Source organism: Clarias gariepinus, chromosome 2 (genome assembly GCF_024256425.1).
Source record: "Clarias gariepinus isolate MV-2021 ecotype Netherlands chromosome 2, CGAR_prim_01v2, whole genome shotgun sequence".
NCBI classification, from domain to species: Eukaryota; Metazoa; Chordata; class Actinopteri; order Siluriformes; family Clariidae; genus Clarias; species Clarias gariepinus.
The window spans coordinates 27,865,629-27,884,245 of record NC_071101.1 but is presented as its reverse complement, the minus strand read 5'-3'; the positions used below and the strand labels follow the sequence as shown (position 1 = coordinate 27,884,245).

The 18,617-nt window shown below is 36.4% G+C and overlaps 1 protein-coding gene across 3 annotated transcripts in view; it reads left to right on the top strand.

The window, feature by feature from the left end:
- LOC128506986 (casein kinase I-like) overlaps positions 1 to 18,617 on the top strand; it is a 28,093-nt gene that overhangs the window by 530 nt on the left and 8,946 nt on the right. For 2 of the 3 annotated variants that reach the window (XM_053477617.1, XM_053477606.1), the window contains exons 2-5: positions 8,916 to 9,214; positions 11,265 to 11,305; positions 11,655 to 11,724; positions 18,062 to 18,213. In XM_053477617.1, coding sequence (XP_053333592.1) covers positions 9,037 to 9,214; positions 11,265 to 11,305; positions 11,655 to 11,724; positions 18,062 to 18,213 — 441 coding nt within the window. In that variant the 5' untranslated portion in view covers positions 8,916 to 9,036. Of the gene's footprint in view, positions 1 to 8,419; positions 8,557 to 8,915; positions 9,215 to 11,264; positions 11,306 to 11,654; positions 11,725 to 18,061; positions 18,214 to 18,617 lie in introns of those variants that run through there. The other variant, XM_053477611.1, reaches the window with a different exon arrangement.

Sequence of the window (18,617 nt, the reverse complement as noted above, 5' to 3'; positions counted from 1 at the left end):
CTAAGCAGTTAGCGTGCGCGTGCGTGTGTGTGCGCGCGTGTGTTTCCTCTTGATGACATTTTTCTCTTCACTTTGCCCCCAACAGTCATTTACCCCTATCCGGTATGTTGTGTTAACCAGGTCTAGTCTTTTTGACCTGCATTGTTTTGGTGTGCCCTGTACACAGCCTTTATTTACACAGCCTGTTTTACTCTGTACACAACATTATAAACCATTATGAGTGATGGCACTGCAGGTGTAGCTCAAGTCTTCTGTTTATTCTTCTAAAACATTTCCCATACCAAGTCCATGATGTTCCAGAGACATTATGTTTGTCACATGAATAGAAAATCAAAGCTGGTTCTTATTTGACTGGTAATTCATCGATCCTAATTCTTCTATTTTTCCATACCTAATAACAGTCCTGACATCCTTTCAGTAACTGACCTGATGCTCTGCACACTTTTCTTGATGAGTTTCATTTAACTTTAGAGATGCGATGCCTGTGATTTGCGTCTTGTGTAAACATAAAGCATTATCACTAAGCGCGAAATGCATCAGATCCAAAGTTTAAAGTTTAGCCTTTATTTGTCACATATACATTACAGCACAGTGAAATTCCTTCTTCGCATATCCCAGCGTAACTGGGGTCAGAGCGCAGGGTCAGCCATGATACAGCGCCCCTGGAGCAATTAAGGTTGAGGGCCTTGTTTAAGGGCCCAACAGTGGCAACCTGGTGGAGCTGGGGATCGACCTGCCGATCTTCCGATGAGTAACTCAGTGTCTTAGCCCTCTGAACTACCACTGCCCTTTATTTATCTGGTTTAAGTAGTATTACTATTATTTATCAAAGTATTACTCTTATTTATTATTCACAACTTGATTTCAACGCGAATATATATGCTTTCAGTGATCACCCAGTCTCAAATATGTAAAGTAATGCTCCTAGATGATTGTAGTTTAAAAGAACCCAAGTGACAACAAGTAACAAAAAAATTCTTTTCGAAGCATCATGGTTTAATGTTGTGATACTCCTAAAAAACATTTTCCTTCCTTATATACTTTAGAACTCCTTGCATGAATATCCTGGCACAGTGCACTTAAATAAGTCATTCTACATTTAAAAAACAAACAAACATTGTTTTTAGATTCATTTTACAGTTAAAAAAAAAAAAAAAAAAACAGTGACGATTTTGATGACTCATTCTGTACTCATCCAGTTTGTGTCCAGTCAGATTCCAGTATATAAACAACACGTGTTGCTTTACAGTTGCAGTTAGTTTGTTTCACAACCGAAAGTTAATTCTTCTTGGGTGAAGTTTAGATGTGCGTGTGTGCCTGTGTTCATTCCCCTTCCAGCATCCTGATCTCACATAACCTCATTACATAAACATGCAAATTGCACTTTCCCTTAATATGTGAAATTTGTATTTATGACAATTTTATTTAAGTCACTTATGTTACCTGTCAAATTTTTCCCTGTCCCTCGAGGGGAGCCAAGCGTACTATTGGGGGGTAGAAGGCAAAAAACAAAACACTGGACTGGAACCAATTTAAAGTGCGTCTCTCTCGACACCCCCCCCCCCAAACTCTGTTCTAGTAAACTAAACACATTGTTTATAGTACAACTAGCAGTTATGCAATTTAATCATTATTTTGATGATTAATTGTTAATTGAATCTGTTAATTGAATTAATGTCATTTTTTAATTATGAATTAATTCACATTAAAAATAATTTTGGTAAATCAGCAAATGTTAGATGGTCTAAAATTGATGAATTCAGTGCAGAAGATGTACAAATACTTCTGGTTTGCAATAGTATCGATTCTGTTGGATGGTTGGTGCAATATCGCACATATACTGGACTGGCATGTAGAGCATATGATTAAACCGAAAAAAGTTTTTTGCTTTGTATGTGGCATAACATTTAAACAACCACCAACCACCAAATGCATAAAAAAAATCACAATACCCACAAACTGTCCACGTGTGTGACCTGTGAGCTCTAATCACGCCACGCAAAATGTCATTAAGAAACAGTAGACAGCTGTAAATATTGTCTCTTAACACATGGTTGTATTACGTTTAGCTACTTTACTACAACACAGTGGCCTTGTCCACATATTATCTTTAGGTTTAAGTGATCAGATGGCATTGAATACAGGTTTGAGACCAATGCGTCTTGAAATCCGATTGCTCATACCGCATTCAGAGGTGATCTGGGTCGCACGCTGCTACGTTACGTTTGTCGTAGCTGTTGATGCTCTGTACAGGTTGAATATTTTAGACTTTGATTTTGGATTCTCTATTTTGTATAGAGATTTAATTTTTGTGCATTTAAATGAATTGATTCTCTATTAAGATGCACCAGCATGAGATTTGACAGTGCAGCAGAATTAAAAATTGCCTGAATATGCAATTCAACATTTTGCATTATAGAGTAAAAGTACAATAACTGAAATAATGACAGTGTTTGTGTGATTCATTCAGATCCTTGACCAGGTATATAAAAACAAAGCTGTACATCTAGAACAAAGCAACATAAAACATGACGAAGCTTTCACAGCTATGTGCAAAACTAATGCTTTACCCATTCTGCTGTAAGCTAGCCTCACTCTTTGGGTGTTTTCATATTAGGGCCCCAGATCGTTTTTGAGGACATTTGACCCCAAAGTCTGGTTTATTTTGATTAGTAAGAATACAATCATTCCAGGCTCGGAAACCATGCCCAAGTCCAAATGAAGAGGTGGTCTTGGACACAGTACAGTGTGCTTGAACACAATTCATGTTGAGTCTCCACTTAACATGGCCGTTAAGCTCGAAATGTTTGGTACTGTGCAACAAATCAGCACCTTTGTGGAAAAAAACATGTCTTTAATATTGCTTCATCAAAACACTATGAAGATTATAATTCATGCTGCAATGATTTTGCTAACATTGTCCTTTGGGATTCGTAGTATATTTCAAACTTCTGTATGTTGGACATTTTCTACAAAAACAAACTTTTCACTAATTTTGTCTTCTTGCTGTAAGCACATGAATGAATTAAACAGCCAGATATTAGCTTGTCTTGACCGGTTTGATTTGATTTGAGTGATTGATTTCGGAAATCAAACCTAATCAGTGGGATTGGCAAGTATTTTTGCGTCTGGTTTTGAATTGGTCCCGCTGCTTATGAGATGCGATCAGAGACTGAGTCATCACTGAAAACACTTTTGAGACACATAAAACACTACATGCGATTAATGCACTAAGATACTTTAATTGAGCTTAAAACTTTAAGCCCTGAGATGTCGGTTCTTAACAGGGCCTTTGAGTCTGTCAGGTTCTGCATGTTGTGTGGCGTATGTCAAATGCCATTGGTTCTTATTGTTGAAATAAGTCTTTTGACGTGGTGCTTACCTGACATCCTGTTTCAAAAAGAATTCAGCATACAGAGTTAAATCACAATTGCAATATTTTACACAGGTGTAAAGACAAATAAAATAGTGCAAGATGAGAATATTTAGCCATATCTATATACAAATATAATTTGCGTGTCTTATGTGCTCATGTACACAGGATGCAGAGACCTTAGTTTTTAAAGGCAAGCAGTAATGGCAAGAGCTGTGACTAAGTGTTAAACGTGTACAGTGGTGATTACCGGCAGTGGCAGTATAATTTTACTGCTTAAAGGATTTGTGCAGTCTGTGATTGAGGAAGGTTACAGTGTAGGTTTTGATCTTGGGTTGTCTGCTAACAAAGAAAACCTTTTGTCTGTAACTGGTGCAACACACAGTCAAGTGCCTGCTGAATCCGTCCCCTCAGATGGCTTACCGTTGAAATGACCTGAAGTTTAGCGTGATTGGACGCCGACTGAACCTTTTAAATCTTTGAATAATACATGATCTCTCTCAGATTGAGTGTCTGCGTCTTGTATGATCTGTGAGCTGTGGTGGTGCACTACATGACCGCCTCATGGCGGGGTTTATTTACCAGTTTTGATCAATAGACAATGAGAATAGCTGTTTATTGGCTGCTCAGTGTGTGAGCAGTGTCTGGGCTGCAGCCATGTTTAGAAACCAAGCCACATCAGGATCTTCATTCAGCCTGGGTTAGTTGGATCTGACAGTGGAACGTCTCAACTTCTCATCTTAGGGATTACACATTTCTCACCCCACATTAGTGACAGGTCGTGTCTTTTCTCGTGACTCAAATGTGTTTGTGTCGTCTAATCCAAAAATGTTCTAAATAATGAAAGGATTTTCTAATTCAACTTGTTGAAGACGATTTAAGCAAATTACGAACCATAAATTCATTAGCTAACTCACCGTGAAAGTATAAACGCTTCCATGTGCTGCATGGTCTCTCTTTTTGTTTCTTGTAAACCTAATTGACTAGGCTAAAATAGATCAGCAACATAATCTCATAGCATACAGTGAGCTAATTAAGTACATTAATACTGATTAAGGGAATCAAAGTTCATTATCCTTTTCTAATAAAGTGCATAATGTAGCATTTTCATCCTTTTAAAAAGTCAGCTAGCTATGAGTTGAGGTGTTCGGTCACACACAAACAATCTTCAAATGTGGCTAAAACTTTTGTTTTCTTGAGGTAACTGAGTAAAGTAGTAAGATACTGTAGATGCACAACTATGCTTGCTCAGGTTCATCAATTTTTCCATATACCCGATTCTGAAGAGATGCCTTGTCATCATCGCATTGTAAAATAATTGATACCACATATCGAACAGCTTTCGTGTAGTGCAGCAGGTGGTGGAACGCCAGAGTTGCTCTAGCTGTCCAGGCTAGTAATTTGTCCACATTTAGGAAATAATAAAACAATTTAACGAAGACAAGCAACGGCAGACTAGCATGCTGCCCAAGTTCTAATCTATCACTGATTTGGAGAATATTAGGAAATGAGTTTGTACCTGTATGGTTTAAAAAGAAATCTTCGGCTTTGAATTATTAACAGAGTGCTTAATGTAGTGCACACGTAGGACATGTGATGAAAAATTAAAAAGGTTTGAAATATGCATGGTTAACATGTTAAAGTGACTCTACAGCCCAAATATAAAAAAACAATGTAGACAGCAATGTATCTGGTTGCTGCTTGAGCCCTGGGTCAACCTCTCATTTGGACAGGTTTGCACAGTAAACTAACTTCACTAGCTTCTCTTTGGGAAGGGCTTTAGATACCAAATGGTACGCTTGGGTTTTATTATGTCACGCAGAAACACCGTTATCAACGCATAAATATAATTGCTATTGGAATATAGGAATGACGTCGCAAAAAATGTAGAACTCAACTCAGTACACATATGTTAGTTGTTGTTTTAGTTTTTTTTGGTCACAGAAGCACTCTAAAACAACAAAATGATAACATGAATCTGTGATATTTCTTTGCCCATGCAACGCAATGTATATTTTATTTATTTATTTATTTATTTATTTATTTTTACTCTGTCATGTTTTTATAGTGGCCGCACAGTGGCTTTGTGGTTAGCACTGTCGCCTTGCATATGGCTGCGATGGATTTGCACCATTCCAAAACATTCTGTTTTGCCAAGTAATGCAAAAGTGTAGGCTGTATTGTTTTCAGATTATCATTATGGATCACAGATGGGATTTTCTTATTAGTACAAAGTCAAAAATTATTTGCAGCAGGGAGAAGAGGACAATAAGTCCAGGGCAGATAACATTCAACCCTCATTAGGACCAATGACTAGGTCAGCTGAGGAAAATTCATGTTTCCCGTTATATATACATTATTTTGAAGTTTTGGGTTTTTTTTAGTTCTGGCTTAGCCCTCCATAAACATTTGTAATGTTTCTCCTTTCCTATAGCACTTTTTCTTTGTCTGGGGTAGAAGTGTATAGGGTTTTTTTTTTCTCCCCTTCACATTTACCACTTCCTGATTCAGTACACTCATTTGCTGATTTCTTATCTTTAAATTATATCACTTTTACTCTTTTTTTTAAAAGTAAGGCAGTAATGTTGTGTGATTATTTATTTTCACATTTGCTTTTAAATAAATACCTTGTGTTTTATATGTACTGTATTTTAGACCTGTAATACAGCTTTTATTTATTAATTTTTATTTTCATTCATTTTTAACTTCACGCTCAGAGATACATTGTTGATATTTAAGGATCAGGCTCTAACCGATCATAGTATGGTGTGTCAGAGAATATGATTTATAACCTCTAAAAGACATCATGTGTTAATTTTACCTCAAGCAGTATGTTGTGGAAATTCTGTCTGGGTGTTTGTTGCTATAAAGCAGGTTATGACACCTTATAGAGGAAGTTTAAACACGACCAACAGTACAGCTTTAGGACTGATACTGCATGTTTATTCATCAACCATTAACTTTTACAACGTTCACTCATTCTTTACTAAACTCTTTTTATGAAAAAAGATTAGAGAAAATTTCATTTCATTTTGAAAGCAAACAAAACAAAAAGATGAAGAAAACAATAAAAATGCTGATGATTGTTAATAGACACTACAGAAATTCAAACCAGCTCTCTTATCTCATTCTTATTGAGGACACTCTCAGAAATAAAGATGCCAAACTGTACTTTTAAACTTTTTTTGTTGTTGTTGCCGAGTTCATTCTATTAGTCAACTCGGCAACATAACTTTTGTATGTATTTAGCCAGGAAGATACAATTATTAATGCTATATTTTATTCCCATTTCCATGTAAAAGTTACATCCAAAACATCCAAAGAATTGCCACAAGCTTGAAGGAAGACTACCTGAGTAAAACTTCATACAGTACATGTTTGTAAATTCACCATATTGCCTAAAGTATGTGGACACTACAGTATATGGTTCTTTGCCTAATTTTTGCCACAAGGTTAGAAGCACAGAATTGTACGGGATGTTCTTGTACGCTGTAGTACTTCACTGGAACTTGGAGGCAGGGCTACAGGAGTTCACCAGGTAGTTCTCTTGCCTCATATCTCCAGGGTTGGGAGTTTGAATTTTGCCTCCAGTCAGTGCGTGGAGTCCCCCACACAAACAGTTCCAAGACATCTGCAGTGATCTGGTTTCCAATTGATCGGTCATGAGGCTGCATGTGTGCGACAGGTTGGCTCCCCATCCAGGGTGTTAATTTTTAACGTTCAGAAACTGTAAAAGAGAAGTGTTTTTTTTTTTTTTTTAAACAAAAAAATATTTTTTTCCTTGGTAATAGTTTTTCTGCAGCAGTAGAGGAAACACCTGAAAGCTTTTTTTTTTTTTTTTCTTTTTTTTTCAGTTGAAGTTCTCAGACTTCTACCAAAGAAGGGGAGAAAAAACAGTTCACTGAATGTGACAAAATACAGTATGGACGTGAAATATGATAGTGGTTAATTTTGGTTCTTATTGACCCTTATCTAGCTGAACTTTGCCCTAGTAGGTGATCGGAAACACAAGAAGGTGTGGCTGTGGTGTTTTTTAAAATTTTCTTTTAAAAAGGAGGATTTTTTAAAAATAAATAATGACAAAATACTGTATCTGGCAATCCTCATACTTGCTTCTGGGTTTTCCATCTATGTGTTCCTTTCAGAATCCTAGTGTGAAGTATCAAGAATGAGTGAATGCTTGTAGGAATTATCTGTATGCAGTTATCGTTATAACTAGAAGATTACATTTTGGAATTGATCCAAACAGGGTCAGGTTCACTACAGTGTCTGAATTAGTGTTAAACTTCGAGAGCTTTCTTCCTGTTGGATATTTAATGGCATTTCAGGCAGGTAAATTAGTAACACGAAGGAGTAGACTTAGCGGTGGAGGACTCTCCCACTGACGTCGTGATGACACTCCCCCGAACTAATGTATTGTTGTTTCATGCAACTTGATGGTATCATGTTCCTCTACATGGCAACAGAAGAAATAGTGGCGCACGACACACTGACATTAGCCAATGACGGCTGAATCATTTATAATCCTTAGTTAGCATTAGCTGTTGAACATTTACAGTAATGGCAGTCATGTCTTCTGCTGTGGTCCTCATATGTTGAAGTTAAATTGGCTTCTTTGGGTTTTGATGGAAAAAATTCCTTTATGAAGGATCAAAAATTTCTGTTGTTGTAATCCTGAATTTCTGATTCAAAGCCTTTTATCCTTCTTTCAATATGAATATGATATTTTATCATTTATTAAGTTAGAAACTCACTAATTGTTCTGGTCTACAAATAAGCAACTAAATAATTTGCATTTACTAGTTTGTTATAGAATGTATTGTTACAGCCTATTAATGTAAACTAGTGAAGCTAAAGGTAGTGTCCCACACGCAGTGAGGTGAGGCTCAGGGAGATGTGATCGCATTCACATTAAAGTGAACACCATCTCATGAGTCACTACACAGGAAAACAGTTAGCCACATCCCTGATGAAAAAAAACATGCTCAATTCAGTTAAACACACTCAGCATTGCAGAAGTTCCCCACTCTGGAGTTTTCTGAACTGCCGAGGGTTTGCAGCGGTCATGATGCTTGTCAGACAGCTGTTTAATCAAGAACTGTTGATAGATGTTTTATTGTAAAAGGATTTTTACCAGAATTTGCATGCTAGTTTTGTTGAGTCTGCAGCTGTTCATGGTTAAGGTAAGAAACATGCCCAAACACACTCCTTAAGCTTGTAAGGAGCTTAACGCTATCTGTCTTAATGTTGCCTTTGGTAACACTTGTGCATGCTAACATTTATTTAATTAAACTATTTTAAAAGTTTAAAAAATTTTATACCTTGTGCAAAAATGCTCTGTATAATGTGTATAAAAAACACATGCAATTTCCACTGTTAAGATTAAATAAATTATGTATTTATTTGTTCCTGACATTTTATTGATTTGGGAAAGTCTTGACTTCTGATGTTAATTCTCCATGACTTAAGCTGACTATCTGTATTATGATGGTGATTTGTACTTGACTGACTTTTTTTATTCATTTTTTTTTTTTGTGACCAGGTTTGGTATCATGCAATAAGAGGGGCTGCCGTGTGGTTCCTGATTCAGCTATCCCATGCCCACAGTGCCAGATTGAGGTGCTCTCTCAGGGGCCTCTCTCGCTCCCCCGGTGCCCAGAGCCATGGAGCACACGCGGGAGAAGGAGAGCGAGCGGACGACGCGCAACACTAAGACCGCTCAGAGCCGGGGCACACACTCCCGCCCATCTGGCTCTGGCTCGTCTGGTGTGCTGATGGTTGGCCCAAATTTCCGTGTGGGAAAGAAGATCGGATGTGGAAACTTTGGGGAGCTGAAGCTTGGTATGTTTTAGCTTCGTACCAAACTAGTGTGACTTGCTAGACAGCTCATTAGCCAGAAAGGATGACTAAGCAACGTTTGTAATTTGTGCTGTAACAATGTTCATATTTGACACAAGGTACATAAGCTGACAAAAGGTACAGACAGGTGTTCAGGAGTGTTTTGGTGCATCCTATTGTGTTAAAGAAAAAAAACTTTTTCACAATAACCAATTTTTTTAGGATGCACTGTATATGTAAAAACTAACATTTTAAATTTAAAAGTAAAACTCTCATATTCTTGATGCCTTACATGTAAAGTGAAATATTTTAATGATTACATTTTACAGCTCATGAAAATAAAAATATTCAAATATTTCCTAAGATCAATCATGAAAGGATTTACAATACAGAAATTCTTATAAATTAAGTTTATTTTTGCACTCCGTACTTATCCTGGGCTCATTTAGCCTGAATCACTGCATACTGTTTTATTGAAGACCAGGTTGCTTTGATGGCAGCTTTCAGCTTGTCTGTATTTATGGGACAGGTGTTTCTCATCTTTCGACTAACAATACCTCATAGATTTTCTCTGGGGTTCAGGTCGGGCAAATTGGCTGGCCAAATAAGCACAGTGATATCATGGTCTGCAAACCAGTAGTAGTTTTGGCACAGTGAGCAGGTGCTCTGTCCTGCTGGAAAAGGTAATCAGGATCCCTGTTTAGAGAATCCCCCAGTCTACGAATAGCTACCTCTTTCACTGATGACTTTCTGTAGTTTACATTCCATGTAGAAGGTGTTGATTGTCTTCTGGACAGCTGTCAAGTCAGTAATTTTTGACTGAAATATTGAACTTTACATGTAATGAATGTAAGCGTTTCACTCTTTAAATTACATTATTAAAGATTTTTTTTTTTAAAGGTTTCCTTTTTTTTTAGATGCACTATATGTTTTGATTGATATTTATTTATTAAAAGACTGATTCAGTTTATCTAAACATTTTTGCTCTGTTCCCTGCTTCTGCTTCTATCGCTTTTGACAAAATGACTCTGCTCCAACTCTGTTATGTTTATTTAGGTCCCATGGGGTGCTGGTTACAATGCCCCCTGCCATTCTGTTGTTACTAGGTTGTTTCTCCTTCTTCTTTTTCTACATTAAAATGAATGGACAAACTTATGACATCTCTAGGTTAAATTACTTACTCTTTAATTGACATAGCTTTTGGAAAAGCTTTTTAAAGCTATTAACAATGTTGTGTAGTGTCACATAGTGGAATGGGTCAGATGGCTTTCTAAAGACAGTGAAAATTGTTTTGTCTTTTTTGTTTTCTTCCACAGTACACCAGCTACAGGACATCTAGGCTGTGTTCATTACGCTGGTTCAATATGAGTAGTTTAGTGTTATTTGCGTATATACAGTATGTCTTGTAAGTTTGGATTTTTTTTTAGTCCCAGCATAGAGGAAGTCATGCACTGTGTAGTTCTGTTTTTATTTTTTTTAGTAAATCTGAGGTACACAGAAGCTTTCTTCTCTTTGGTTAGAATAGATCTTGTTGAAATAAAACATAATTCAGGGCTGTTCAACAGGCAGGATGCAGTAAACTAAATAGAATATGTAGAAAAACAAATCATCAAACAAGGAATACCTGATATATGAACTGAATCATGGATTTGTTGTAGGACTCAGCAACAAGCCCTGAGCGTGCAAAATGGTTTGGGAGGTGAGGCATAGACAAGTAAAAACTTGCAATCAACAGAATGTCATGTTTATTGAACTTTTCCTTTTGATGAGTTTCTGTTCTTTTAGTTTTCGGTATGAATGTAATTGATGGGAATGGATAAAATAGAGTTATCCAAGGCATAGTGTTACTTTGATTTTTTTATTTATTTTTTGTCCATTTTGATATTTGGCTACTGTATTTTCTTCACACCAACAGTTGTTTGTTGTGTTTAGTAAAAAAGTAAGACTAGTTAAACATCCATTTGCCAGTTCTAGTAGGCTTTAAAGGCCAACCGAAACTTAGAGCCACAAGCGAGCTTATAAGATATAACAGTTTATTTCTGCTTACTTTCAGGTAAGAACCTTTACACCAATGAGTATGTCGCAATAAAACTGGTAAGTGGCCAAGAGGTTAATCCATTTTACAAAGCTGAAGACAAGGGCTTGAGAATGGGTTGCAGTTGTTAGATCATCAGTCATACACAGGAAATTTTTTATAGCTATTTTTGATCTAATTGACTTATTGTTCAGTTCGTGTTCCTTATATTTTTATTTAATCAGACCATTTTAAATTTTACTAGCGTAATATGAATTTCCTCTGAACGAACTTTATCATGTAGTGTAGTACTGTAGAAAGAATAGCAATGCTGCTGTTGTCTGTAAAGGTAGATTTTAATCTTGCATGTACTACTACGAGGTTACCAAATTTGTTATCTTTCTCCTGGTTCTTATTCTTGTTGTACAGGAACCTGTGAAGTCAAGGGCGCCCCAGCTGCATCTCGAGTATCGCTTTTATAAAACCCTCGGCAGCACAGGTGACTAATCTTTCTCTCTCTTTTTCTCTCTCTCTTTCACACACACACACACATATATGCCCTTCCCTTTTTCTCTCACCTAAAGCAACACGCATGCACTAATTGTCAAACCTCTGTCTCTCTTTCTCTAAACAGGTACATGTTAAATTAAATTTCCAATGTTATTTCCCTAACCCTAAGTGTTTAGTTTAAATTTTTTTTTGTGAAAAAAAAAATTGCACTCTTAAACAAATTGAGTCATTTTAAGTAGGAGTGTTGTATAAAGAAACACTTCTTTCTCATGCTCTATTTCTCTCCCACTTTTGCATACACACACACACACACACATATATACATATATACACACACACTTTATTCTTGCAAGCCCAGGTGCCAACAGCAGCCCTCTCCCTGTAGTGTTGATGAGACACATGCTCATTGTGCTGATATAGAGTGTTTGTGCTAATAGGAGAATGTGTATAACATGCAAGTGTGAATACAAAGAGCCTCTTCTTGTTTAATATCAGTCTCGTACCCTGCACTGTCTGTAGTAATTCCACTGCTAATGTCGGCTGTGTGTGTACGTTCCATGTAACCAAGTGTCTTTGAGATTAACCTTTGAGTGATGCCACATTTAGGTCAACAGTACAAGATTGCATCTGATCTGTGTGTGCTGCAGTTGTCGTACACAGGAAGTTTAGTTTGCTACCGTGGCTTTGCTGTAAAGTGCAAGTTTTTTGTGATGCCTTTACATTATCATGCTTTCGTTATGGCTGAAGATTGTAGTTAAAAAAAAAAAAAAAAAATCCGGTTTTTAACAAAAATCCTCACAGCACCAAAAAAAGTATTTAATAAAGTATGTACTTGTCAGTCAATTTAATAAGAACATGTGTATATATATATCTGCTCATTCATGCAGTTATAGAAATCAGCCATTCATGAAGCAGCATCACACCAGAATGGAGAAAATATATGATCTCAGTGACTTTGACCGTGACATGCTTGTTGCTGCCAGGTGGGCTGGTATAAGTATTTTAGAAACAACTGATCTCAAGAGATTTTCACACACATTATAAGTTAGTAAAGGATTTGCACAGAATGGTGAGCATCAGTTCTGCTGGCGGAAACACCTTGTTACTGACTGAGAGGTCAGAGGAAAATGGAAAGCCGACAGAAAAAAAAAAAAACCTACTTTTTACCACCATGGTAAACAGAAAAGCATCTAAGGATGCATAACATAGGGAAGTTTAAGGTGGATGAGCAACAACAGTAAATCATATCGGGTTCCCGTTCTGTCACTCAGAAACAAAACTTTGAAACCCTTTTTAGGATGGTTTTCTTAATGTTTCTGGGCCCGTAAAATTCTGGTAATGTCTTAAAATAGGCTCTTTGTGAAAAAAGAATATACGATGATAGAATAGACAGTAAAATCCTAATGTTTGTATATAAAAAAATTATATAAACATGAATGCAGGCTACTTTATGCTACTTTAAGTTTCTGTTATGGGCTGAATATTGTAAAAGTTAATTAAAATAGACAAATGTTGAAAATGTGTCTACTTTTGAAGCAGCCAATTTTCACACAGTAGTTACTATATTAAAGTTTTTGCATTTATTTACCATACTGATCTTATGACTTGTAATCCATTTCAGATTGATGGGAGAAAAATGTCTCACCTTGTTCCAATTTACATGATTGCAGGACGGTCTATTTAAGTTGCACTTTTGGATGGTACAGTATGTAGCCAACAATCCAAGAGAGATGGAAGGAAGTAAAAGAACAAGTAAACCAAATTGGACAGAAGAGCAGTGTTTACTTTTAGCTTTATGTTCAGTGTTTGGAGAATATTTCTTCTTTCCGACATTTTCTCCTCTGCTATAGAAACCTCCTAAAAGTCCTCCACTCTACTCTTTTGTCTTTAAGATCTTTTGTAAATCATTTTTATCTTATACTAAGATTTGGTCTTAAATTTAAGGGGGAATTCTAAGAAAATGTCATAATTCTAGGAATTTTCTTAAAATTTCGTCACTGCAAGCAACTTTTAGGCTTAATAAGCTTTGTAAATACGGACCCTGGCATTAAACTGAAGACCTGTATCGATCGATTGATTGATTGATTTTTATACGATTGATTTTGATTGATTTTTTCTTTTTTTTTCGCATTGAACTGCTTCTACATGATTGACTGATTTGTATGATGACATAAATGAACAGATAAGTGTGGTAGTTAAATTTATTTGTGATTATCCCCAGGATTATGTTGTATAATTTATTAAAAATGCTTGAAAATCGCCTTGTTAAGTGACTTGATCGATTACAACAAGCAGATTATAGAACTGTGCACGCATTTAGTATATGATGGACCCATTGATAAAGCCTGTAATATAACTAACTTATTATTCTAAACTAAATTTTTATTAATCTAGAATGCTAGATTGTTGTCCTGAATGACAAAAAAGCTTTCCTTTGGATAACCCCTGTGATTTTAGTTTTTCTTCTATTTATTACTTGTACAAATATCACACACCTCAAGTATCTTGCTTTCTTTTGCACGATTAAAAAAACACTTGTTTGTCTAATGGCAAACAGATCTAAGACTTAAGCTAACAGTACTGAATTGTAAAATGCAATTTTTATCATGTTGTTACAAAGTGCTGAAAATTAGCTGGCTGTTTTTATGTGTAAAATGCTCAATTTAAAATGTTGGTGAAACTCTATTTTATTTTGCTGAATCTGCTACATTTTATAGTAGCCTTGTGTACGTGTGCTGGGTGGAGCCAGGACACCCGGGGAATTATCATGCCATCTGGCACTGAGGACAAACATGAGAGAGACAGACAGAGAGATATATAGAGAGAGCGAAAGCCTACATTATTCCCCTGCCAACAGTGTAGGACTTTTGCCTTTCTGTTTAATTTACCCATATCTTGACTCCTCTAATCTCCATGTTTGTCCCACTGCTTTGGTGAGTCACGGCAGATACGTGATCAGTGGTTTTGAGGGAAGTGAGTGGGCTGTCTTTCTGTATGTAACTGATAAATTCTCTCCCTCTCTTTCTCTCTCTCTCTCCTTTTCCGTGTACTGAACTATCAGTATTGCATTGTACACGCTAAAGACAGTTATTTAAAATTCAGGGGCTAGACACTTTCTCATAAGACAGAGATTCTGCATCCCTTTCATTGCATGAATGAATAGATCTTGTACTTAAATTCTCTCACCCCTTATTTCATAATTGAACATGTACCCCAATTAAATCAGTTATGTAACGTAGACATGTACATCAAATCCCATCAGGTTAACACTGACTCCTGCCCTGACTGTCAGTCATTTTTCCATTGGATACAGTGTTGCTATTGAGTGGTTCAAGCCTGGTGTACTGTAGGCTGAGTTTGGTTTCTTAAAGACTGCATGCTGTGATTCATGTAGAGCCTGGTAAACTCTCTTGATGATTAATGCTAAAGTGGAATTATATACCGGCAATGGAACTGGCTGTGATGATTTGTAAAAACGGTGAGTCAGCATTGAAGAAAAAACACCTGTTACACACCCGACTTTCAGTAAATTCAGACACCAATAGGCGTGGATAAGACGGCATAAAACACAATGCCATGCATCCTGAGCTGCGTTTAGTTAATGCATGGCTTTAAGAGGTTCTATTATGCTTTTTCAAATATTATCTTTCATACAGTGTGTCATGTAGCTGTATGTGAACATAAACTATCTGCACTATCCGTGACGCTGACAGAGCACGATAATTGATTTTTTTTTGTCTATTTAAAAAAAAAAAAAAAAAGTCGGCTCACATTAGCCTAAACAAGTCGTTAGCAAATAATTTTTTTTTTCTGTTACGGATCCACGTCACTCTAACATATTTGCATAATGTCCGCCCACCTTCTAGGTCACAAAAAACTTGCCCGCCACTTACTTGCGTTCATGCACACATACCGTTTATTATATGTAGTTTGTAAATATTGTTTATATCTTTGTTTGGTTGTGGTGCACCTTTTTCGTTTACTTTATTTAGTTTTGTATAATACACGTTTGTTTTATCTACTTGTTTGTGTTTGTCCTTTTTGCTCACCGGCCTTTTAACGCAACACCGACACAAAGATAAAAGACCTCTCGATTTTTGTAGCCACAATTATTATAAAATTAACGGTAAAACCGACGCCATCTTTTCTATGTATTGACGGGTCTCCAGAGCCGTCGTTCAGTTATGGTCATGGGCATTTAGTTTTCCAACACACGCTGTAGCGGTAGACCAATCATAAAGGGCCGCGCCATCTGACCAATCACAGCAGTGAGGGCTCACTGAAAGGAGGGGCTTAGACAAACTGAATCTTCCAACTGCTTCACACGAGTTGTTTACGAATCATTTAGAAATGGGGTAAAATTAAATCTATTTTTGGAGAAAACTAAAGTGTTTTTTGACCTTGCATACATGTAAAGTTTTAAGAGACTCATTAAGCAATATTAGCAACCTTTAAAATAATAGGGGCACTTTAAAGCTAATGAATGTTGCACTCTGGTACTGTATAAACTTGATTACCTCGAGAAATTAAACTTCCAATAGTAACCAATGGTTATGCAACAATAAACCTGTCATAGCCAGCGTAAAATATATGCATGAGTTAGTTCATGTTAACTTTTTCTATCTTAGCAATAATCCTGAGACAGAAGAATTGCCATTTGAATAGCATTTTTTTCCTCCCCTGCTGTGTACATGTATAATGCAAACGAAAAAACAAACAAACGCATAATTAGAAAGCTTAATTCTAGCTGCCAGTGGCTCTAGTAAAAGTACGTCTGCCTTGTTAGAATTAAGTAGGGCAAAGTTACTCAAGCATCTCATTTATTTTAAACCTTATGTGACATCATGTCATCTGGTCTGGTTGAAATAGTACAGCTGTGCCTCACCATAGCAATGGAAGCTACATTAATACCTTTATCAATTTAATACTACAGTACCTGTAGTTAAATCTGGACTGAATTATGGATCCCATAACAGTTATAGCTTTTTCCCCCTTATTGTCTGTAACAATATCATGACCCCTACAGCACCAACTATGTGTAATATAATACGATATATAAGCAAAGAGGATCAACTGTGATCAGAGGCCAGTAGTAGGTCATTTAACACTTTAACCAGTGCTAACTTAACCACACATTTATTACCAAGATCCTAAAAACTGTTTTAGAATCTTGGTGATAACTGTGTGGTGGTCAGTATCTACAGTATAGTTACCGACACTGTAGTTTTAGAGCTGATATGGGTCAGGGTTTTTATCCAGTGGTTTGATTATTGGTAATTTAAAAGATTTGGGTACATACCCTATTCTAAGGGAGTTTATTAATTTTAATAAAGCTCATTGCTTAATGTAATGTTTAAGAAAATGCACAAATATCAGATCTAGTGATCAGGTTTTGATAAGGAGAACATTGTATGGTGCATGGTATTTATTTAGGCTAATACTTTGGGGTAATCTTTAATGTGCTTTCTGTTTATAAATACTTTCCTAGACAAAAGGAATATCACGAGGAAGGAGGTGGTGTTGTGCTAAACATCAGCACGGTTATGATGCGCACAGCCTGAGTGCGGAAAATAAAACAGCCATACTGATATTCACTACAACATCACAACCTCAAGTGTGATATTGCTTTTATACAACAGTTCCACAAACACCATTTACAGATTATGATTTGTGTGTTTATTTATCCAGCTGTTTTTAATGTTTAGTGATGCATATAGTTAAAGATTTTTGTGCTGTCCTATTATACTGTATCACCACCGTACGAGGACTGCTTCTCGCCCAATCAGATTACTCAGTCAGTACTAACATATTGGAACAAGTAGATAATATTCTGATATATAAATGTATATAATATTCAGATGACGGTAAGTCAGTCACTGGGAGATGACCGAGCAGAAATTGAAAAGCAAGCTCAGACTTAGTTTACCTTGCTACTTGTCTTTTTCTGTGCGTCATAGCTGAAAAGCCAGTATCCTCTTCTGTTTCATCTCTCAAAGTTCAATTCCTTTTATGATTCTTTTTTTTCAGTATCACTTCATTTTGTTAGGCATTCATATCAAGGAAGCTTTTGTCAGCAACAGAGGAACCAGAATATGGTTCTCATCATGATTTATCAGACATTGCCTTACAGTAACACTACTGTACTCTTTTTTTTGTTTAATTTATAGCTTGTTCTTGAATTAACTTTCTGTGTGCACTTATTGAAAAGCAGTCTTTTATGTAGAACCTTCCTTCCTAAAGCTAAGTTGTGTGGCTTTTTGTTTTATTTATTTTTTGCCATTTGTTAGCAAATAAAAGATAATTAACTTGTTGTCTTGTTTTCTCAGTGGAAGGTTTACCACAGGTATACTACTTTGGCCCTTGTGGAAAATATAATGCAATGGTTCTGGAGCTGCTAGGTCCCAGTCTGGAGGACTTGTTTGACCTGTGTGACCGAACATTCTCCTTAAAGACGGTCCTCATGATTGCAATTCAGCTGGTAAGCATAGTTTTCACTAAAGGCACAAAAGTTTATGATCTGTTCTTTGAGAGGTTTGCAGCCACTTGCCTGATTGCATAAGTGGATCCCATTTAGTCTTGGGCTCTTTTTGTGTGTGTGTGTGTGTGTGTTTTTTTTTTTATTTGTTTTTTTTTATCACATCTTGTGAGACTCCTCTTGTGAGGGGTCTGTTAATCAGCTGACAAGTTAAATCAGATGTGTTAAAGGAGGAGAAAACGAAAAAAAAAAAAAAAAACAAGCATCTTGTCTCTGCACCAGCTCATAATGAACATGGTGTTTAAGCTTTCTCATGTAATGTCAAGTTGGGTTGAAAAGCTCACTGAAGTAACCTGTTACATAGTGTTGCTAGTTAATTCAGGGAGTTTAGATATTCTAATTGCTGA